The following is a 22,509-nucleotide window of genomic DNA, read 5'->3' as shown; positions in this document are numbered from 1 at the left end:
AAAGGACATTTTTATTCCAAATATTAGACTGACTTCTCAATTTATTTTTCCAATGCTGCTTTGAAGAGTAGGTGACCAAATGATCACAGGCTTCAGAATTCATAATTGAACATTAGCAACATCTGAATCTTCTTACACAGAAAAAGTATTTCCTTCTCTGCTTCTTATTTGACCTAAAAAGGTGACTGCTCAATATAAAAAGGTAATTCTTGCTGTGGGGATGTGCTCAGCTTCTGTATTCAGAGGCACACACAGATGCACTGTACCTCTGCTAGTCCTGCAGAGACCATAGAGCCAGATAATAAAGGAAATTATTCTTTCCTGCCATACTATCAACAGAATAGTTATCTAAGGTCTGAGTGTTCAGTGTTGCTACCTTGACCTGTACTGAGCTGCACTTCTAAGAAAACCTGGCCTTGAAATACTGGCACCTCTGAAGTCAACAGATGCTTTAACAGAGCACAGGTGTGGGACTGGCAATTAGGAGACAAAGAAAAGCATAACTCCAAGTGACACTGCATGCTCCCAAACACTTTTTACTTGTTAACAGAAGACTTTTTTTTTTCTTTTTCAGGAGTCACAGTGATAATAAAACTCACACAGTAAAAGATAAAATCTTAACTTCAAAATGTTCATTGTAAAGCTACCTCCTAGGACAAATCTGTACTTTTTTACACTTCATATGGAATTATACTTTCACTGCAGATTCAGGGGAAAGGAAAATGGGCTGACTCACTGTGGGGCAGGGCTCCCAGACAAAAAAAAAGCAAACAACAAACAACAAACAACCAAAACCAACCAAACATAAATAACTTTGTCAAAATAGTAGATTCTAAATAGATTCCTGCAGAAGTAATAGTTATATATTCATTCTACATCACCATTAGAATGCCTGTATTAAAAAAAATCTACAACATATATATGCTTGAAATCAACAGGACATTAAATTAAAACATAAGACTATCTTGTCAATTATGTCTAATTTAAAATATTTATTATGAGATGAAAACAGTCTTTCAAAATTCTGCATATATTTATACCTTATTTACAATTTTTAATCTCAATCCTAAATAGAGCTTATTAGGATCATCCATGTCTTTACTTGTTTGTAATTCTTGAAAAGATGAATAACAACAATCACAGTTTTAGACATTAATGTTGGAATACATGTAATATGAAAGCAATCTAAATTTTCAATAAAACTGAGTGCCTTTCTTCACAAAATAGAGTATGTTCATATTAAAAAATAGGAGGATTTACTTTGTGACCTTCATCAAAGCGTACATCAGACTAAGTCATCATCGCATCGTTTTTTTAAAGACTAGAATATTCTCCCTGATACCTACTTCCAGTTAAAAGCAATTCTTTGTAAGCACATGTGCTGAATTTACAATTATTCTATAGTGTTTAAAGCATACAAATATGCTTGTTTGCATTAAAATGATTATGTGATGTAATCCATTGATGTTTATAAGATCAAACAACTGTATTGTAGTACCAAGCTGCTCATAAACATATCAAAGCATATAAAACATATCAAAAGTTGATCTATAGCAGAATTTGCCATTAAACTTCATAGGTTATTCTGCTCATACCATCAATGATTTACCAAGAGAATGGTAGTGCCTTCTTGTAGCTCTAGGATTATAATGGTGGGGGGGTTTTTTGTTTGCTTTTTGTTTTGGTTTGGTTTTTTTCTTTTTATATTTTAATTACATCAATTTTTTGAGATAAAATAATTTGAAGGCAAGGGAATAACAGCAAGTAATAAATATATGCACATATAAATAGGAAAACAAATGTGTTATCTGTTTTGGTTTTATTTATTTCCAAGCAGTGAAACTAATTCTCACTTCTTTTGTTACCTAAATTTCAGAACTAAGTTGAAATAAATTGAACACTTTTCACCCCATTTTTAAACCCCACATTTTTAAAATGTTGTTCTGAATTGCCAGGTTAATCTGCAATATACTGCTAAATTGGAATTCTGGTTTTCAGCAATTTCGAATGTCATTTAATATAAAATTTCAGTTTAATGGATATCACTTATATCAGGTTCATGCTGAGTTGACTTTGGTAGTCAGGGAATAACAAGCAAAACAAAACCAAAAGAACAACATAAAGTCCCTGTTTCCTTTTCCATATGCAGGAAAAACCTGAGAAAGTGTCAAAGGAGAAGCCGTCTTACTTTTGTATTCCAGGTGAAAACCAGCTGCTGCCACACTAATGTCAGAGTGAAAATGCAGGTAAAGTTGATTGGAGGTGCTATTTAACAATGCTGGCACAGTTGTACCTGAAGAAAGAAAAGTTATGGAATAAACTGTAGCATACTGGTCTATCAGAGTTTTATACTGAAAAGACATAACCAGGACTGGATCAGACAGGCTCATTTCTCATTATGCGCATGGAAATCTCAAACATTCTGCCTTGTTTTCTCCTGATGTTGCAAGAAAATTCTGATTACCAGTCACGACACTAAGAGGCTATGTAAGTAGAATCAAACAAGATCCCATCATATACAGACAAAACTTTATTGACTTGGATAGCAAAACGATGCATAAACAGGTAAGTAAAGGATTGATTATGGAACAAGTTCAAGTGTATTAGACTTTTTTCCACATGTAAAATTCTGCAGTATAGATCAGTCCAGAGTTTTCATCTGCATCTGCCTCCACAATAATAAAAAACTATAATCATAGAATCATAAAATCATAGAATAGTTAGGGTTGGAAAGGACCTTAAGATCATCAAGTTCCACCCCCCCTGCCATGGGCAGGGACACCTCGCTCTAAACCATATCACCCAAGGCCTCGTCCAACCTGGCCTTGAACACTGCCAGGGATGGAGCATTCACAACCTCCCTGGGCAACCTATTCCAGTGCCTCACCACCCTAACAGGAAAGAACTTCCTCCTTACATCCAATCTAAACTTCCCCCTTATATCCAATCTAAACTTCCCTTGTTTAAGTTTTAACCCATTACCCCTTGTCCTATCACTACAGTCCCTAATGAAGAGTCCATCCCCAGCATCCCTATAGGCCCCCTTCAGATACTGGAAGGCTGCTATGAGGTCTCCACGCAGCCTTCTCTTCTCCAGGATGAACAGTACCAACTTTCTCAGCCGATCTTCATATGGGAGGTGCTCCAGTCCCCTGATCATTCTCGTGGCCCTCCTCTGGACTTGTTCCAACAGTTCCATGTCCTTTTTATGTTGAGGACACCAGAACTGCACACAATACTCCAAGTGAGGTCTCACGAGAGCAGAGTAGAAGGGCAGGATCACCTCCTTCGACCTGCTGGTCACGCTCCTTTTGATGCAGCCCAGGATACGATTGGCTTTCTGGGCTGCAAGTGCACACTCATCGACCAGCACCCCCAAGTCCTTCTCCACAGGGCTGCTCTGAATCTATTCTCTGGCCAGCCTGTAGCTGTGTCTGGGATTGCTCCGACCCAGGTGTAGGACCTTGCACTTGGCATGGTTAAACTTCATGAGGTTGGCATCAGCCCACCTCACACAAAAAGCTGATCACTAACCCTGGATGCACTCTTTGCCACTAGAATTGCTAAGTCGGACACAACATTTTCTGTTGCCACACAACTACAACAAAACATCTCACAGTATAAAGCTGGAACTTCTACTGAGGCAAAAAATTGCATCATTTTCTATGATTACCCTCAAAGACAGTATCAAGTAGCTAATGAACTTCAACAGTGACTGCATAAGAAATATTTCCATTTCCTGTGGGGCATTTGCTGTTTCTATAGTAACTGTTGAGCAGCCTAGGTATGAGCCTGAAACTTGGACATAAAAAGAAATGCTCAAAAGAATTATCCTACTAAATCTACGGTCTAAGCTAGGAAGTGGCAAATATTTTTAAATTTAAAACTGTATTAAGCAAAATCTTGATATACATGGTAAGGAGCTAAAAGATGACAAATTGCCCTTTAAGGAAGATTTTACTCATACAGGGCATTCACATCATACTCATATAGGGCATTCACATCACACAATACATACCATGGGATATAGAAAACAGTTATCTAAGTTTTACAGGTCTTTCTGCAGTTTTGGATTAGTGGACAGGATTCATGTAAGAACTACCATTACTAAGCTATGAGATTAAAGTCTAAATTCACTTGATGACTTTGCAGTCTCATAACGAATTCAGGCTTTAGAAGAAAAAAATATTCTTGGAAGGAAGGTGACTATACTGGATTGAGGAAGAAGAAAATATGAAATTGCAGCTGTTAAGGATAAGCATGGAAGACCAGACATGTGGTAAACAGAAGAGGAAAATATGAGATTGCAGCTGTTAAGGATAAGCATGGAAGACCAGACATGTGGTAAACTTAATGTGCATATAATGAAACAGCTTTTTTTTAATTTAGCATCATATTTTTTAATAAATTCACTTCCTCATAGAAAGCAGAATGGCTATGAAAAAACAGGGAAAACAATTTCCAAATGAAAAATGAAGTACAGTAGCTCTGCAGGAGAAAAATAAATTCTCGTTTTCTAGTTATGGGTTGGGTATTTTTGTTTCTTGTTTTTTAATTCTGACTACAGAAAGTTTGTAAAAACTTTGACCTTCCCAACTGAGAGAATTAAGAGTTGATGTTGATGTGTGAAAATAGCCCTTCATGTTATTAAAATATTCCAGGTATAATGTTATTATGTAAAGCTGGAAACGTCTACTCACTGTAAAAGTTTCATTCAAGCATTTGATAAGGCAACTGAATTAATCAAAATTCTGCTATGCCTAATATGCGTTCTGTAAATGGTGCAGCAACTGTTGTAAAAGACTGAGGAATTATTTTGATAGCTGTCTTTCAAGGGAAATGTTATTTTCATTTCCCCATGAGCCACAAGCACTACTTTGATGAACCAGTAATATTGATAGCAAAAATAATTAATACATTTCCAAGTCAAGTACAGCAGAAAGAGCTTTTTCAAATACATGGCAGATAAAACTAACACCAGAGGCAATGTAGGCCCGCTGATGAACGGGACGGGTGCCCTGGTGACAGAAGATACAGAGATGGCAGAGTTACTAAATGCCTTCTTTGTCTCTGTCTACTCTGCTGGAGGCAGTCCTGAAGAGCCCTGTACCTCTGAGACCTCAGATGAAGACAGGTCAACGGAGCAGTTTGCCTTAGTTGATGAGGAATGGGTTAGAGACCAGTTGAGCAATCTGGACATCCATAAATCCATGGGTCCAGATGGGATGCACCCGCGGGTGCTGAGGGAACTGAAGACCGCGGCCTGTGACTGTGAGGCCACTCTCAGCTGCCTATATGGTATGGTCATTCCATACCATATGATGTTGAGTTCAGCAATAACAGCTGGGGGACAAAAGAGGAAGGGGGAATGCTGGTAGCTATGGTATTTCCCTTCCCAAGCAACCGTTACCCATGATGAAGCCCTGTTTTCCTGGAGATAGCTGAACACCTGACTGCCCATGGGAAGTGGTGAATTAATTCCTTGTTTTGCTTGGCTTGTGTGCACAGCTTTTGCTTTACCTATTAAATGCCAACCCACAAGATGTCTCACTTTTACCCTTGCAATTCTCTCCCACATTCCATTGTGAGGACGCAGCTGGGTGAGGCTCAGCTGTCGGTCATTCATTTCCTTACAGAATCAAATACACATCTGTATTTTAAAAGTTCATGAAGTCAACAGAGAGGCAAAATGCCACAAAATACTTTAGCTATACCATAATCAGATCAGGCTATGACAGAGCTCGTGATTCTGGAATATTATTCATAATTTAATCTTATATGAGGCATCTCTTTTTCTTGCTTTGTTTTATATAACATGTACTTTCTATAAGAAAGTGGTTTATAAAGAGGGATAAAATTATATATCCTTGATACATGTGTGAAACAACAAATTACATGATTTGTTATCTCCTACTTGTAGTAATTCCTTTTGGTCTCTGAGGTCTGGTAAGTTTGGATGAATACTGAATGCTTCATCTCTTTGCTGAGAAAGGGAGGCTAACAAGGATAAACTAAGTCAAATGTATCAAAGGACATCCTTGAACGTCACTACCAATTTATATCACTATATGTTCTCTATGGGAGGGGTAGGTAAGATAAACACATTTTTTTTGAAATCACCTCTATCCTGCTAGTCAAAGATAAAAATTTCAGTATCAGATTTTCTTCTGAAAATTTCTTTATGAATTTAAATATTGACACATTTACTGAACCTGAAAATCCCTCAACAATGACAACATTTCATAATGATACCGCAAACAGCACAATACAAATATACTCCTTGTCTATGTGCGCGAGCAGAGACATGTTCTCTCAGTTGTATATAGAACTGTATCCTTAAATCATGGCATAGACTCACCTGAAAAGCTCCCAAGACGCGGTGCTGTCATATCTCCACCATCGTATATTTCAAGAGAATCCCAATTATGTTCAGTGGCAAAGCTGATGACCTGGATCTGTAAAACACCACCACACAACTTTTTAACTAACTAGTTCTAGAAAATAATAATAATAATAAAAACCCCAAAAAAAAACACAAAAAACAAAAAACATGCCCGGAAGAAAATACAAATATCCAAACAAAAATACCTGAGTGAAGAAATGTAAATAAAACATTAACATTCACTTTTTAAACCACCTTAACTTTCAGAAAATATGACGTCAGGTAAGTAAAAAGATTTTTCCATGTATGTTCATAAATAATTATTCAAAGTGTAAATGAGCAGATAGTCAAGAGAGTTGCCTCAGTGATATCCTAGCACATAGAAAAGGTTGGCATTTGCATACGAGATTGAAGGATCAGGACCTGCTTTCAATATCCTACAGTTAGAAGAGAAAGCTGCTCGTTAACCACTTCTCATTCCTACTCCCATGTAAATATAAAGTAACATAGAATAAAGTTATCCAAAGAAGAACATTGAGAAAAACAAAGCACAAATATTTCAAGTACCCCCCAAAATCATCTTACTGGTTTCTGATTCTACTAGAGAAAAAAACAATTACTTTTCAGACTGAACCACAAAGTATTTAAAATGCCATGCTTGACAGAATAGAGACTTGCCTGAATACCTGATCCCTCAGTCACTATGATTTTCCATACACAATTCAAGCTGTTACCATAAGGTTCAGGGTAACCTGGCGAAAGAATAGTACCTCTCCGCTCAGTAAAATTCCCACTGCATGGCACTGAAAGAAAGTATTATCATGCATTATTATAAAACCTAAACCACTTTAGAGAACAGAAATGGAGTAATAATTTTACTAAGCTAACTATAATCTCTTGTAGCATAAGCAAATAGGCATAAAGCAATGCTCTGAATTTAGAAAGCAAAGTTATCTAAAATACATTAATGATATCAAGCTTAAAATACAACCTTCATGAATAAACAATTCAGAATTGAACTTCATTTTGAGTGTGTGCAGCCTAGCAGTACAGCCTAATCATGTCTTACCTGAGAGTAACAAAAAACTGTAGAGAGAACATTAAAGACAGTCATAATTGACAGAAATCATTCAATCTTTCCCACAGCTTAAGTTCCAATATTGGATCTAGTTGGTAAAGCAGTGTGGGATATTAAATATTCTTACTATATATGCAATTGCTTCCTTAAGGTTCAAGAAAACAGAACTAAACAAAAAACAAAATACACAGAAAATAGGACAACTACATTTGTTTTTAGACCACTCTAATTATAAAGTCCTATGACTTTTGGCTAAATCCAAGGAGGGAGGCAAGAAAACATGGCAACATTTACACAAAAAAAACCCAAGCAAACAAAACAAACAAACAAACAAAAACAAAACAAACAAAAAAACCCCAACTTGAAGTGCTAAATATGATCCCACTGCAGGCCTATCAATAGACTGAAGAATCTTAGCTACATGTAAACTATGCTTCTACTTGAAAAAGAAACCCATCATTCTGTGTGACAGAAATATACAAGTAATGTCTAACAAAATATAAAGACACTTCTTGAGAATTAAAATCTGTCCTGTATTTCAAGTTGTCGGTGAGTCAAATAATGAATGTTCAAGAAAATATGTATCACACTTGTTCATATAATCTAAGTCATTAAACAAAAAACTATACTGCCTACCAGCCAGCTGGTACTCAATTACTTTCTTATACGGAAAACTGCTCTTTTAAATTGGGCATGACTGACGTTAATCAAAGAAGGGTGAATATATGTGTTAAATACTATTTTCTGAAACAGTTCCTGAATTCTGCTTCAGAGACATGTGTGACAGGACAGATGACTTAAATGCAACTGCTTACCTACACAGCTTGGTACTGTGTCATTCCACTGAGCTAAGGCATTAGGTACGGACTGACATCGGATGGCTTTTGAGCCTTTTAGCAGATAGCCAGGACTACACTCAAATCGAACAACAGAACCTGCTGAAAACTCAGAGCCAATTCTTCTTCCATACCTAGGCTCTGGAACTGAGCTACACTGGGTATCACTTGTGCGTGGAACAGCTGCAGGAAAAGAGAAAAAAAAAAAAAAAAAAAGGATGCCATGAATCCAAAGGACAGTTATCACCTAGCAAAGGAACAAATGAACAGACCACTAAAAATGCTTTTTGTCTCTTGCAGGACAGAGCTTAATTGATTTTCTTCCTTTTACTTGCACTGCTCCTGTATTTTCAAAGAATGGCCTCGTGCTTTCATGGCTGTCGGCTGGACTGTGGTCTTGGGCTGTGACAATGTATATTCACGTGTGTGCCACGGCAGTTAGGAGGGCAACTGACTTTGGAAGCACATCCTTAGGCATGACAGGATCAGTGGGTGTTTCAGCTGCCTTCTTTAATGACAGGATTCTATACCTACCATCTATTTTACTTATTAAATAAGGAAGGTTTTGTTTCTCATTGGAAGTTTCTCATTAGAAGCCAAGGAAAATATTATAATATAGATAACCATATAAATCCAAATAATGTTATACAAATATTTAATTTATCATGTTGGAGAACACAAAGTGGTAACAATGTACCCTCAAGACTATTTTGGTGTTTACAGTTGACAACAATTATTTTTACCAATAACTTCCAAGAATTCATAATCCTGACGTGATACAAGAACAGTTAAAAGATTGCAAACAACATTTAAAGAGAAAAATAATATAATGCATTATAAGCCCATGGATTTATTTTCCCTTTGGCTTTGCAATTTGTAATCACTTCTTTATAACAGGCTTTTTCTTTTTTTTTTACTTGCTGACTTTTGGTATTATGCATGTTGATTGTGTATCAAATTTGTTATTTCTACATTTCATTTTGCAGTCAGCTAGTAAATGCCAACTTAAAAAAAAAACACAAAATATTTATAGGGAAAGTTTAGAAGTTTGTGTGCAATATCAGCTATGTTTTACACTACAATAAAATAAATCTACATTAAAAACATTAAATATAAGCCATTTTTCATGTGTAAGTTGCATGTTCAAAAGCCTAGTTTGTTCAGTTTGTTTTTTCAAGAGTTAGTTTCAGGGGACCATTGCACATAGATACGAACAAGTAACGTCATTAAAACTACGTGCCATTTGGCTCTTAATGAACAAAGACAGATTGGCACAGCAACTAAAAAAAGGGTAGGAGGTATTTAGACTTTATTCCTGGAAGATTTTCAAACTTAATGTTTCTGTTCTAAGACAAGTGTAAACAGAGCCATGGTTATATTTAATTTTATTTTACAGCCTTATATACAATACCCACACCTGTTACATGTTAAATACTTTATATAGTCTTCCCCTTGTTCAAATAAACAGGACTTTGTGATTAAGTTTTCAACAGGACCTCAGTATCAGCCAGCTGCTGTGTGAAACTTGCTTGTGTTTACATTTCTAATCATGGCAGAAAACTATTTTGAGCTTATGGAAGGATAATGAAGAAACCATAGTTCAAGGATTTCACACAGTCACAGTTCTTCATGATTGCAACCTGCAGACTGCATACAGTCTGCCACGTCAATTCAACTGACCCATACTGCTCTTTTGTTCTCTTTTATTGGGACCAATAGCCTTTTCTCTACCAAATGTTCTACTGGGCAAGCAGTATCTTATAAATATTTTTTTTTAATTGTATAATGAATTTACAACTGACTAGATGAGGATGGCAGCACACACATCCAGTCACATGAGTGTCATATATCTACAAGTATAGCTTCTTTCACATTTAGGCATTAATCCATCTCATGGTGAGGACTACTTGATCAAATGGCAGTTTTGGTCATGAGATAAACCGTTCACAATCACATGATAGCAACTGGTTCAATAGATTGCTGTGGACAAACCAGTTTTGTCTTAGGGAATTTCTACTTAATTATGTTTAATTTAATTTATTACCAATTAACACAAACCCTGATCACCTATTCAGGAGTTAAGAAGAAAGAGAACACAAACACTACTCAAGTAAACAGCTTCCTTCCCTCTGCCCAAGCTCAGCTTCAGTCACACACCTATCCTTGCCCTTTCCTTCTCCCAACTTTATTGTGATCATCTTAGTTCCACCACTGAGGTGGAGAAGCAGCATAGGAGGCTGGGGTCATGTGCTCTAATTTTGGTTTTTTGTTTGTGTTTTTTGTTTGTTTGTTTGTTTGTTTTTCTCTGCTGTACTTAGCATTGTACTCATTTTCTCTCCTGATATTTACTTCTTCAAGTTTTCACATTGCTCTGTTTCTTAGTGCTCCTGCTCCAGCGTGGGTGACACATGGGCTGCAGTTGCTCAGAAATGTTCAACTGCTACAAAAATGGTCTTTCACAGGCCACCAGCACCTCTGAGGTATTCTCACACCAGTATGTGTTACCCACAGGTCATAGTTCCATCAGAAGTGCTACCCCTTTGGCATGAAGGGCCTCTCTCCAGGACTGTCTCTCCAACAATCCCTCCAACAGCAACTCCAGCAGCATATCCCCAGAAGCATCTCTGGCCGAAAGCAGTTGTCACTTTCTCAAATATGTTTGCGAACACGCCGTACATGCCGCCCTGACTGTTAGAACTTTTGGCATGTTAGAAAATATTTATACCAGCTTTGGAGGAAACTTTGTGAGTGTTATATGGTGGTGCATGGCCTCCTCCCACACAGGTCACTCCTACAGACCACAGCTAATTAACTTTTAGCTTTACATGAGTCTAAACTTCACCTATCTTCCTAACAGATTATATGACATAACTGAATTTCAGCATCACTCATGAAGTATTTTTCATTCACTGTATGGAATAAACTTTTCATCAGCCTTTTAGGGAATACTACCTTTCTAAATTTTTTTCACCCACTTCCTCAAAAGGATGGAAGTTGCAGAATAAAATTATTTCTCTAACCCTCACCTGGAGTCCACATCTGGAGAATCCCTAAAACAACTATGCAAAGGTAAAAGATACTTATTAAGAATCAAATCAAATAATATCCTGTAATTGTCAGTAATCACAGCTGGTCAGTTTCACGCATGCATTTGTAATCCAAACAGATTGATTTTTATTTTTTTTTGTGTACGTAACATTTTCACTACCTCTCAACAAATAAGGTTAAAACATCTGGTTTTGTTATAATACTGCCTTGTGAAAGTTATTTTCCTGTGAGCAAGCTATCTCTGCCATTATAGCAAGTGAAGGCGAAGCTTACTAACACTCTTAAATTAGTTCATGAAGCAGAAGTACTGCTATCTGCTTCCTTTTCAGACTGAAAGCCACCATTATACTGAGGAGCCAGTAAGTAAAACAGCCATGGTAGCCACAAACATCCATGTCTGGAGTTGTGTCATACTATTCTGTTATCAGCAAGAAACTCTATGCCATGTTAAACTTGGTATTTTCCTCATTTTTTTCACAGGTGTTAATAATACTGTATTAATGGTTACAGTGACGTAAGAAATACTAAAGATGCACAAATAAACCATTTTTCAAATGTTTTCTTTTTTTCCTATTTTAAGAACTACTTTTAGAATAAATGTAAGAATGTAATGCAAGCCAGACATAACAACAAAGTAAGGTATGCCCATACTATCCCCCCATGGCAAGAAGAAGTACAGTTTCAAATATCTTACATTTAGGAAAACAGGTATATTCCTCTAAAAGGTGGCATGGCCAACAGCCCAGCTGAAGTTCCTCTGCATCAGTATACTATTTCATTTGGAAGAGACTTACAATGATCATCTAGTCCAACTGCTTGACCAGTTCAGAACTGACCAAGTTAGAGAGTGACATTAAGATGCCTCCAGAACACTGACAGGCTTGGAGCACTGACTACATCTCTAGGAAGACTGTTGTAAACCAGGACATAATGTGTCATGGTAACACATATGGAAAATAATACTAACAGTTTTAGTTCTGCTCTCTAATTACAATAAGGACTGTGTGTCTATGTATTTTATTCTTACTGCAGATGAGAGCAACTTAATTGTTAAAGTCACATTCCTCTTTATTGTTATTGTCCTTTGTATTTCTTCCACAGTCCTTCCTCCTCCTAGTATGCTGACTTCCTTAATAGTCCTCTTTAAAATCTCATTTGACCTCATAAACTAATTCATGTATTTGTATAGTAAGAGCAAGTATAAGACAAGCATTAAAATCCCATAATTTTGGGGGTGGAAGAAAGGTCATTACTTTGCTTTTCAGGGAAAAAAGTCTGTACTGCTGCAGCCTCAGCCAAATAAAAATATATGCTGTTGTTTCTTAGGTGATGACATAGCAGGAAAACAAGCATAAGATAAGCCCGAAAACCCCCATAATTTTCAATCTTCTTAAAGGTTACTGTTCCTAGCATGTTTCAGTGTACCTGACCCTAATATTCTGAAAGTCTGGATATCCACTCAGTCTGATATTACAGATACCCTTTACCTATTGTATGAAATACAAGGAAATGTGGTCATCTCAGAAAAAGAAATGAAAGCACAGATGGCATGGAGCTAAAAAGTTTTTGAGAAAGTGTCATTACAAAAGCCATTAAATCTGAATCAAAAGCTACAAAACTTATTTATTGCCTGCTCAAACCAGAATGTGAAACAATGAAAGCAACATTTATTTTTTTTTCCCCTCTAGCCTCCCTTGTAGCTTTTGCCTACAGCTTTAGCAACGTCAGCTTCTCAAGCTGTATCACAGAGCCATTGAATTTTCTATAGTAATTATTCTCCGTCTTTTACTAAATGTTTCATACTGCTGTGAAACAAAATTGGAAGCAGCCCAGTGGAAAAGTGAACAGGGAAGAAGGTCAACCTGGAATAGAGGGTGATAAATAAAATGACTGATTTAGCAGACCAGATTACTGTGTTCAATTTGAGAATGAATGTTATTCTCCGGAGTATTTAAAAGGCTAGCAAGCAGTCAGTTATTGGAAATATAATCACATGCTCCAAGAGAAGAAAGAAAAATCTCAGAATGATAGAGCTCATTAAGTACCACTAACTCATTAAGCAATATACGTAAACATATGTGTGGCATGTTTTCACTTTCATCTCAGGGAAATCTGACTTTTGACAGAGATCAAATATGTGCCTCCTTTGGTCCATAGCAGTCTAGCAATGTACTTCCAACTCAATAAAGATAGTGACTATGTTTAGAAAACAAGATTAGAAAACAAGTCTCCTCTCATTTCAGTCAAGCAAAACACTGGCTAGGTTTAATAGAGATTTCTACCAGATAATTAAATTAAGTAGCTACAACCTGGCCAGCTGCTCACAAACAGGGAAGAGCTGTTTGTGCATGTAGATGCCAGCTTTGGCTGCAAGGACTGCAAGATGATGAAGTTGAAGACCTGGCAGAAGGTTAGAATTAAGGTGAGTGGACTTTGTCAGATTCAGTAATTTGGTACATAGACTCTCCTAAGGAACAGGCATGGAAGGGAAGGATACCGATGGGTCTTTTTTAGGACATTTCAGAGCCTTGGAACAAATTACCCCATTGTGAAGTAAGACTGGGAATTTTGGCAGGAAACCTGCAGGACTAGACCAGGAGATTTTCAAACAATTTAAATCCAGAAAGGGGCAATAGCATAAGTGGTGGCAAAGACACGCAATAAATCAGAAGTGCAACAGTATTGCTCAGCTACTTAGAAACAAAAATCAGGAAAGTCCAAGTCCAGCTGGAACAAAAACTAGCATGGGACGTTAGGGAAAAAGAGTCTACAGATATGCTAATTATAAAGGGAAGTTAAAAATATACAGGGGTATATTGATGCTTTGCGACAGAGAGGAAGGGGTGGACAACCTAAAGACAAATGATGTAGGAAATATTTAAATATTAAATGCCTTTTTTGCTTTGCCTTCACAGTCCCCATTCATTATGTACACTTCTACAGTCTGAGGAGGAACATGATACCCAGCAGTTAGGGAGAAACAGAAGAGAACACTGATAGAGGCTGGACATATTCAAGTCCATGGGGCCAGACAGGACTCACTGGAGACAACTGCCATTATGAAGACAGTCTGTCATCAGAAGCCCTGGTGTCTGGAAAAAGGTTAAAACTACATCCTTGTTTAGAGAAATACTTTAAGACCCAAGAAGACTTCAAAATAGCTTTTCTATAGATTCTATAATCACTGTGTGAGACAGGCACCAGCGTTTTCCACCAAAAGCTGACACGTTTACCTTGGTAAACAAAGTGGAACCCCCTCGCTGAGGCCCCACTCTTAGCACTGAATCGCAGAAGAATTTGATTAGATGTAGCCAAAGGCAATGTCTCTCCTACAAACAAAAACAGAAGATAAATTAAATATGCAGACCAGAAACAAGTTACAACTCTTCAGTACATAATCAAATATAGCGTTAAAATATTTTTTCTGCAGTTAAAGAAAACATAAACAACAGTTTCTGAAATTAAATTTGCCACTGGACGCTTGAAAACTTGTCTGAATAAGACGTCATGCTTCAACAACTTCTGACATTTACTGCTGCTGTTGGAACTAGAGCTCCAATAAATCTCTTGTCTGGGGAACCCTACCACCATCTGGGGGCAAAGGCATTAGAACTTTGGGTTATTTTTTTTCTGTGAATGCCTTGCAAAATACATTAAACAATTTAAAGTATTTGAAGAATGCCACAGAGAATCTTTACATGATGTTTACCATTTCAAGACTAAAACTGAAATGAGAGAGAGCAGATCTAGGACTCATTTTATGTAGTTATACCAATAAAACATATGGTCACATGCCACATATTGCATTACTAACTTTCTAATTAGACATTCAGAAAATGTAGATGTGTAATTCACAGAGTTTAGGGACAGAGAAGATAACTGTACCTTCCAATCTGCCCTCTTGCATGAAGATATGGGAATTTCATTCAATTATTCCTGGACTCATACCAGTGATCAGTTCTTGCCTAAACCATGTTCCAAAAGAATGTCTTGATCCAAAGACTTAGAAGGGTCTTCCATTTCCCTTGGCATTCTGTTCCAATGACTTTATTATTATATTTCCAAATGAAATTCATAACATTCTCTTAATTCACTTTTTTCATACTGAGCTGTGTAAGAAATGCATAATTCTTTTCTTTATTATTTACCTGAGTGGGATCCAGACAGTGAACTAAGAAGTCTGGCCTGAGAGTTTTCTCCATCAAATAATTCTGCCACATCATTCAAAGCTGTCTGAAAATAGGCAAATTGTCCAAACACAACTGCAAAAAGAAGATAAAATAAGAAATTAGTCTTTAAAAACAAATTTAATTACATATTTTTGCTTGACTTAGTTGCCAGTGGATTCCTGCATGAATCCTTTCCATTTTAATTTATTGTCTACCATGATAAAACAGCTACGTTAAACATAAGTAATAAGTAATAATTGTTTCCTTATTTTAACTAAAAAGAAAATGATGATTAAACTACTTTTTCCCCAAAAGTGTGCTTTCCAGTCTTCTTCCTTATTGCATGGGTACCTATGAGGATAAGAAAATGGAGTATATAAAAAGGAAAGTTTTAACCCAAATTAAATTACCAACCTTAGGAACTATTAAAGAGCACCTCTTGTCACAAATGATTACCTGCCTATCTAGCTTTAATCTGAAAAAGTTTTAAACTTACTGATTTAGAAATTTTTGTAACTTTGGTTTTGTATTTATTTAATGAGAAAGAATATAAACACTTATCAAATATTAAAGGTATCAATGTGTTCACATTTTAATATATGGTTATATGCAATTTGCATCTCAGCTGTAAGTGTATTAACAAAATCATTTAATTATACAATGTCGCACTAGTAAATATCAAATGGTTCACTGAATTCAAATATCAGATAGCAATAGAAGAATGAACTAATAAACCAGTAAAATCAAGACAATAGAAATATTATGCACTCTACCCAGCCATATTTTATTGTCTAGGAAGAAATTTGTTTTAAAATTACACCTATTCCAGATTCTGTATGCAAACCACAAGCCTTCAATGCAGCACTATTTCTGCACAGACTATATTTTCCAACCTTTTGTCAAGTTCTTTTTTTTTTTTTTCTTTTCTTTGCTTAAACCAATTGCGTAATCTTACACACTGATTTTTAAAAGCAGGGCTAACTTTGAAGTTAAATTAGGTTACTTGTCTTTTTCTGAGCATATTTTGAAAACCAGCAAAAATTCCTCTTCAAGCTACCTGTACTTAATCACCATCATGGTGAAGGATGTTTTCCTTATGTCCAGTTGGAATTTATTGTGCTACAACTTGCGACTACTGCCACTTGTTCTTGTACTGCATACTTCCAGAAGGCAGGGTCCTCCTTCATATATTGTCTCCAGGTTGGACTTCTTTCAACTTTTCCTTATAGTTTCTTCAGCCTCCTAATCATCTTGCTGCCTCTCTATTGAGCTTGTACTATTTTAGCAATCTGTGCCTTGTAAATTTGAATCACAAAACTATAGATGTAATTAGTAGATACTACTTCATGAAGTCTATGAACAGGGAAAAAGCACCTTCTCTCAACCTGAGGGCTACTAATGGTTGCTAATGTATCCCAGTGTGCAGGAAGTCTTCACTGCTGCAGGGACACACTGTGCAAACTGTTATCAACTAGAAGTAAAGCTACTGTAATGTTCTTTGATCCCCAAACCTCAGTGAAAATAATCCTGAGTCCTTACACATTTCATTGCACAGTGGTACCAAACATATTGCATTATTTTGCATTCACTCTTCTGGCAAGTAAGTAGTAAAATAGATCTTACTGCTATTTGTCTATTTGAATTAGAGTTTGTCCAAGTATTTTGACCATTGAAGTAATTGGCTTTGTGATTTTTCAGAAACGTTTCTGGAACTTTTATGTAAAACTACTTGTTAAATATGATGTAAATAAAATGTAAGAGAACTCCTGATGCTTGCTCTTTTACAGCTGATTTCACTTTGTGGAAAGGTTCAATGAATGATTATCCTATGATGATGAATGATGTAATCAATGGAAGTATTCAGGATATGCTTGGATGGCAGACACAGATAGATTAGCTGAAGTCTAATGATTACTCTAGGGAGAAGTAAAAGGTCAAAACCCTAGAATAAATTTCTGTGTCAAGAATTCATTTATTTTTTATAAGCAATTTGTAATAAATGAAAAATCTAAGGTTACTGTTACGCATGAAGGACATTTGAACAGTAGAACAATGATTAATGATTGATAAATCAGTAGAAGAAATTCTTACCAAATTCTTTAGGTACAGTTATTGAATAATGGCAAGTCTGTCCGGCAGTGTAGTTATGAGGATAACTTGGTGATAAAACCACTCCTTCTGATCCAGTATACTGCCCACCACATGGTGCTGGAAACAAACCAGAAATGTGTTGTATTAATTACATTTGTTTGCAGTGGTGTAGCCTGAAAATGAAAACCTACAGATTATAAAGTGACAGTTTAGTGCTTTTGCTTTTGTTTGCTTTTCCTATAATGATGTTCCTAATGGTTCTTTCTCAAGATATGTTTTTATTAAAATTTCCAACAAATCAGAAGACATGAGGGTCTTACCTGACTACAAGTATTCATACAGGACAGGAAATTTAAATTACTTAGCTGAAAGTAGCTCTAAACACAGATACAAGGTTTGTTTGGTTTTTTGTTTTTTGTTTGCTTTTTTTTTAATAAATGACTACATTTATCTATATGTTCTTGAAGAAAAAAAAACAACAACAACCAAAAAAAAACAACTCAGAAAAAGGAAAAGGTACTGCATAAGTAAACAGGATGATAGAGTTTTCTTGGATCTCAGGAATACATCGCTATGCTAACAGTACCCTGCACAGAATGTCATGGATTCTGCTTTGTGAATGTATACTTGCATTTCCTTGCTTTTCATAACTTCCTAGTGATTAGCAAAAGAGCATATAGATAATACATATAAAAAAATCTTTGGATTTGTATATAAAAACAAACTTTTTTACAACTACAGAAGCCAGAAGCAATATTTAAGAACAGTGGAACCTCAACCTTCAAGACTAGTCAGGTAAGTAGTAGTCTGGCCTGTATCAGGAGAAAAAAGTGAGCAATGCGTATGTTCTTTTCATGTATCAGCAATGAACGTGGCATGCTAAGGGACTGCCAGATTTACCAACTGTAAGTGAAAGTATGACATCACAGGAAGTCTGTGTCTTAAGGATTTCTCAGGAAAAGCCAAAGCAGGGAGTTGATGAAAGTGATGTGCTTTTTCAGAAACAGCTAACATAAGGAGTGGCTATTTTCAAGTCAGAATACCTCCTTGTTTTGGACAAATAATATGAGAAAAGAAGAAAATTAGCAAATACCTATTTTCTATATATTGAAAAAAAGTCTTGTTGTAACTTTTCTCAACTTCTGACAACTAATGGAAAAGTTTATTTCTTATCAAAATCTTCAAAAATGTAAATCTTATAATAATTACATTAGTTATATGCAACCCAGTGCTCTTTTTTTTTTTTGGTCAAATTATTTCATCAAATGCTACTAAAACCTATAGATTTTACAATAATAAAAGATAGTTGTACAATGCCATTTTACCCAAGGAGCCAACAATGAAATAATTTTTTAAAAATTTGAGACAAATAAAAAAAAATATTAAAAAAAGAATAATCACATCTTTTTTTTTTTTTTTTTTGTGCAAGGAAAAGATTATTGCCTAATCTAAACAGTTCTAACAACTGTCTGGAAAGCAGCTCTGAGAAGGACCTGGAGTACAGGTAGACAACAAGCTTATTGGTCTGGGGCTATCGAAGGACCCTGCTACCAGGTCCTGGCTCTGCTCACTGGGCTCATGTGCTGTGGGACTGGGAGTAATGAGTGAAGGTAAGCCTGAAGGTCATGCTTGGCTCCTGGCTCATCTGCCCTTGTGGGGCGGACCTACTCTGTCTGCTCCCTGACAGCATCTGGGCTTTAAAATGACATTTGAAATACCTCTAAAGTTTAACTACCTTATACAGGTAGCAATTAATACTACAAATCTGTGTCTTCTCTTAGCTGCTTGTATGAATTATTCAAAATACAATCTAATGATAGAAGATGAATTTAATCTATCCGTAGGCTAAACAGGACTAGGTGGGTGAGGTGAAACTCAGATATCATAAGGAACCATGAATGCCGTGAATTTCAAATCTATATTTTTTCTCTCCTTGCTTTGAGGATACCAGGATACTAGGCTCCTGGACTTTGTGGTGAATTGAGGTGAAATTCTCAAGTCATGAACATTTCACTTGAATATATCACCTGTTTTAAATTTATAACAAATACAAAAGTTACAGAGCTGTAAAAATGTTCCCTTCTAAAATGTATTTTACTACTTTCAGGCATATCTTTGATAACATCCATGATAATATCTTTGTAGTATATCCACTCTGTAAGGAAAGCCTGTGAGTGTTTAGGTCAATAAAGGTGCAAGAAATGTTCTTTCACAGATTAAGGCTGTAAAATTTACCAGTATCGTGCTGTGGCAGTAAAATATATCCTAAACATACCTCTCAAAATAACATTTGTTTTAGTGAGTAAAGCTGACTTTTTCAGAGGATGTAAATTAATAATGAAAATAATATGCTTCAAACGTTCCATTAGTATTTCAGAATATACCTACTGGTGGTTGCTGGCTGTCACCCAACTAAAAATGAAATCTGTTTTCATCATGTTTGACTCTGAAATGCTACCTTAAAAAAAAAAAAACAACCCACAAAAAACCCAAACAAAAACAACCCACAATAAAAACTACACCACAAAGACATAAAATTGAATTAATGCACTTAATTAGGGTAATTGATTTACAGAACTACGTGCATCACTTTCAGACATTCGTAGTGTTTACGGTAATCATTTCAGGTTCTTGTCTACTTTTTATGCTTCAAAATTTGTAATGTTTATTCATACAATATTTTAAAGGATTTCAAAATGAGGCAACTAGCTACCAGCATAAATGAAGAAATATAAACTCAGAACACTTGTTAAAATTGTGTCATGAGCATTTTTGTTTGGTATTTTGCATTTTGATTGAGTTAAGATGTATATTACAAGAGGGCTTTGTGTGACAACAAAGGTGAACTTGAGTGTACTTTGGTTTTGGCTTCCCATGTGAATCCTCCCTGTAAAATTATGTATAAATATGTTTTATATGTATTTCATACCTATATTTAAACAGAATTTCTTTTGTTTAGACTTTTCACTCACATCACTGTTCTTTTACTTTAAATTATTAACAGCTCAATTTTACTCAAGACTCTCCTGTGACAAAAAGAATGTTTTACTTCCTCTGGATCTTTGGCACAGACCTCATTACAGTACTATGGTAAGCTAAGATTTACACGGATCGAAAAAGCTTGTGCATATTCAGTAACCTGTGGTTCCACTATAACCAACAATTTGAGACTTTTGTTCTTCTCATAATTCAAGACTATTTTATTAAAGAGATAAATCTTTCTTTATCTAGGTTTACTCCATACTAGAGACACAGTTGTAGCAGTAATCATGTCCTGTGTCATATAAATGTCTGAAGTCATAACAGTGTGTGGTTTAAAATATTTAAAATGGAACACATAGCAAACCACACTAAGTAAATAGACTTAAAGTACTTTCAAAAGCATTTATTCCAGCGTCAAGATATCCAATCTTTCTGCTTCTTTATACACTCAGTATTATTTAGAATAGGTATCACAGCATCTCACTATTGTATTAATTGTCACCTTGGAATATGAATTATAATTACTGAGACAGAAAATTAAAATTACATCTCAGGGTTACAGCTAACTAATTCATGCTCCATCACTTGTTTCAGCATTTGTGTTGTATAAATATAGAACAATCTTAGCAAATCAAAAGAAAGTTACATATATTAGTTATTGTCAATAAAGTACTAAATGATTTATGTTGAAAAATTATCTCCTGTAAAATTTTAGACTTTTTAATTATCTATTAATGATCCTCAAAATGAACTCAGTGTCAGATACTGATGTCTATTTTGTTAAAATACAGCTGTAATATATATCTGCCAGCCTATTCTAGACCTTTATTTCTGGGTGTAAAAAATAGAGGATTAAAAAGAACATTCCCTTAATTCTTTATTTCATATTTTATAAAGTGTTATAATGAAAGATACCATTTTAATCACAAATTATTTAAGAGGATATACCTTCTCCTTTAAAAAAACTTATGAAAATAAATGATTTTTAAATTTAAATTTGAATTTCTGTAAAGACACAAAAATAAGATGAGAAGTATCTCAGTTTACAAGGTGAACCATTGATTTTACTTTTTTTTTTCTATTAAAGTTAAATTATTGTCATGTCCCAGGAAAAGCTGCATTCTGCACTCATTATAACTAAAATAATCATCCTGCTGTTCCATGTGCTCTAAATATTCATCATATGGAGGGAAAAACACTTGCTATTTTTATTTTAAAACCTTTAAAAAACAAAGTTACTGAATCAACAACCCCTAAGAGAAAAATACTCATCCCAGTTTCTCTTTTTTGTTGATTGTGGCCAACAAGCCACATCAAATGTGGCCATCAGCACCCTAGGATAAGTGTTAGGACGATTATTTCCCAAAACAGCTAGGAGGTGATCCTTCTCCTCTACTCAGCACTGGTGAGACTGTATCTGGGATACTGTGTTCAGTTTTGGGCTCCCCAGTACAAGAAATACATGGATTTAGTGGAGTTAGACCAGTGAAAGGCCACAAAGGTAATTAATATACTTTCACATGCTGAGAGCTAGAACTGTTTAGCCTAAGAAATAGAAGGTTTGGGGGATCTTATCAGTGTATATAAATACTTGATGGGAGGAAATGAAGAAAAGGGAGGAGCTAGGCTCTTAATAGTGTCCACTCACAGAACAAGAGACAGTTATTACAAATTAAAACTCATGATGTTCCATCCTAAAACAAGAAAACGCTTTTCTATTGTACAGATAGTCAACACAAGAAAACGTTGGCTCAAAAAGGTTGTGGAGTCCCCATCCCTGGAGATACTTGAAAACCAACTGGATATGATCCTGGGCAATCTATTCTAGGTGACCCTGCTTGAGCAGGGTTGGAGTAGGTGTTCTCCAGAAGTGTCTTCCAATTTCAGAGATATGTACAGGGGTCCATCCAGGAGATAAGCTAA

At 35.7% G+C, this 22,509-nt stretch overlaps 1 protein-coding gene across 2 annotated transcripts in view; it reads right to left on the bottom strand.

The window, feature by feature from the left end:
• The window catches only part of CSMD1 (CUB and Sushi multiple domains 1), a 1,128,271-nt gene that overhangs the window by 152,352 nt on the left and 953,410 nt on the right, over positions 1-22,509 (bottom strand). For both annotated transcript variants that reach the window (XM_061354960.1, XM_061354961.1), the window contains exons 31-37: positions 17,605-17,721; positions 15,493-15,606; positions 14,578-14,673; positions 8,276-8,479; positions 7,061-7,185; positions 6,359-6,455; positions 2,189-2,293 (exon numbers count right to left, since the gene is read on the bottom strand). In XM_061354960.1, coding sequence (XP_061210944.1) covers positions 2,189-2,293; positions 6,359-6,455; positions 7,061-7,185; positions 8,276-8,479; positions 14,578-14,673; positions 15,493-15,606; positions 17,605-17,721 — 858 coding nt within the window. The remainder of the gene's footprint in view (positions 1-2,188; positions 2,294-6,358; positions 6,456-7,060; positions 7,186-8,275; positions 8,480-14,577; positions 14,674-15,492; positions 15,607-17,604; positions 17,722-22,509) is intronic.

This window comes from Neopsephotus bourkii, unplaced genomic scaffold (assembly GCF_033783945.1).
Source record: "Neopsephotus bourkii isolate Nb327-2 ecotype Australia unplaced genomic scaffold, CSIRO-AGI_Nbou_v1 NB_756, whole genome shotgun sequence".
Lineage (NCBI taxonomy): Eukaryota > Metazoa > Chordata > Aves > Psittaciformes > Psittacidae > Neopsephotus > Neopsephotus bourkii.
Note: the sequence above shows the minus strand (reverse complement) of the source record. Positions and strands in the feature narration are given on the sequence as shown.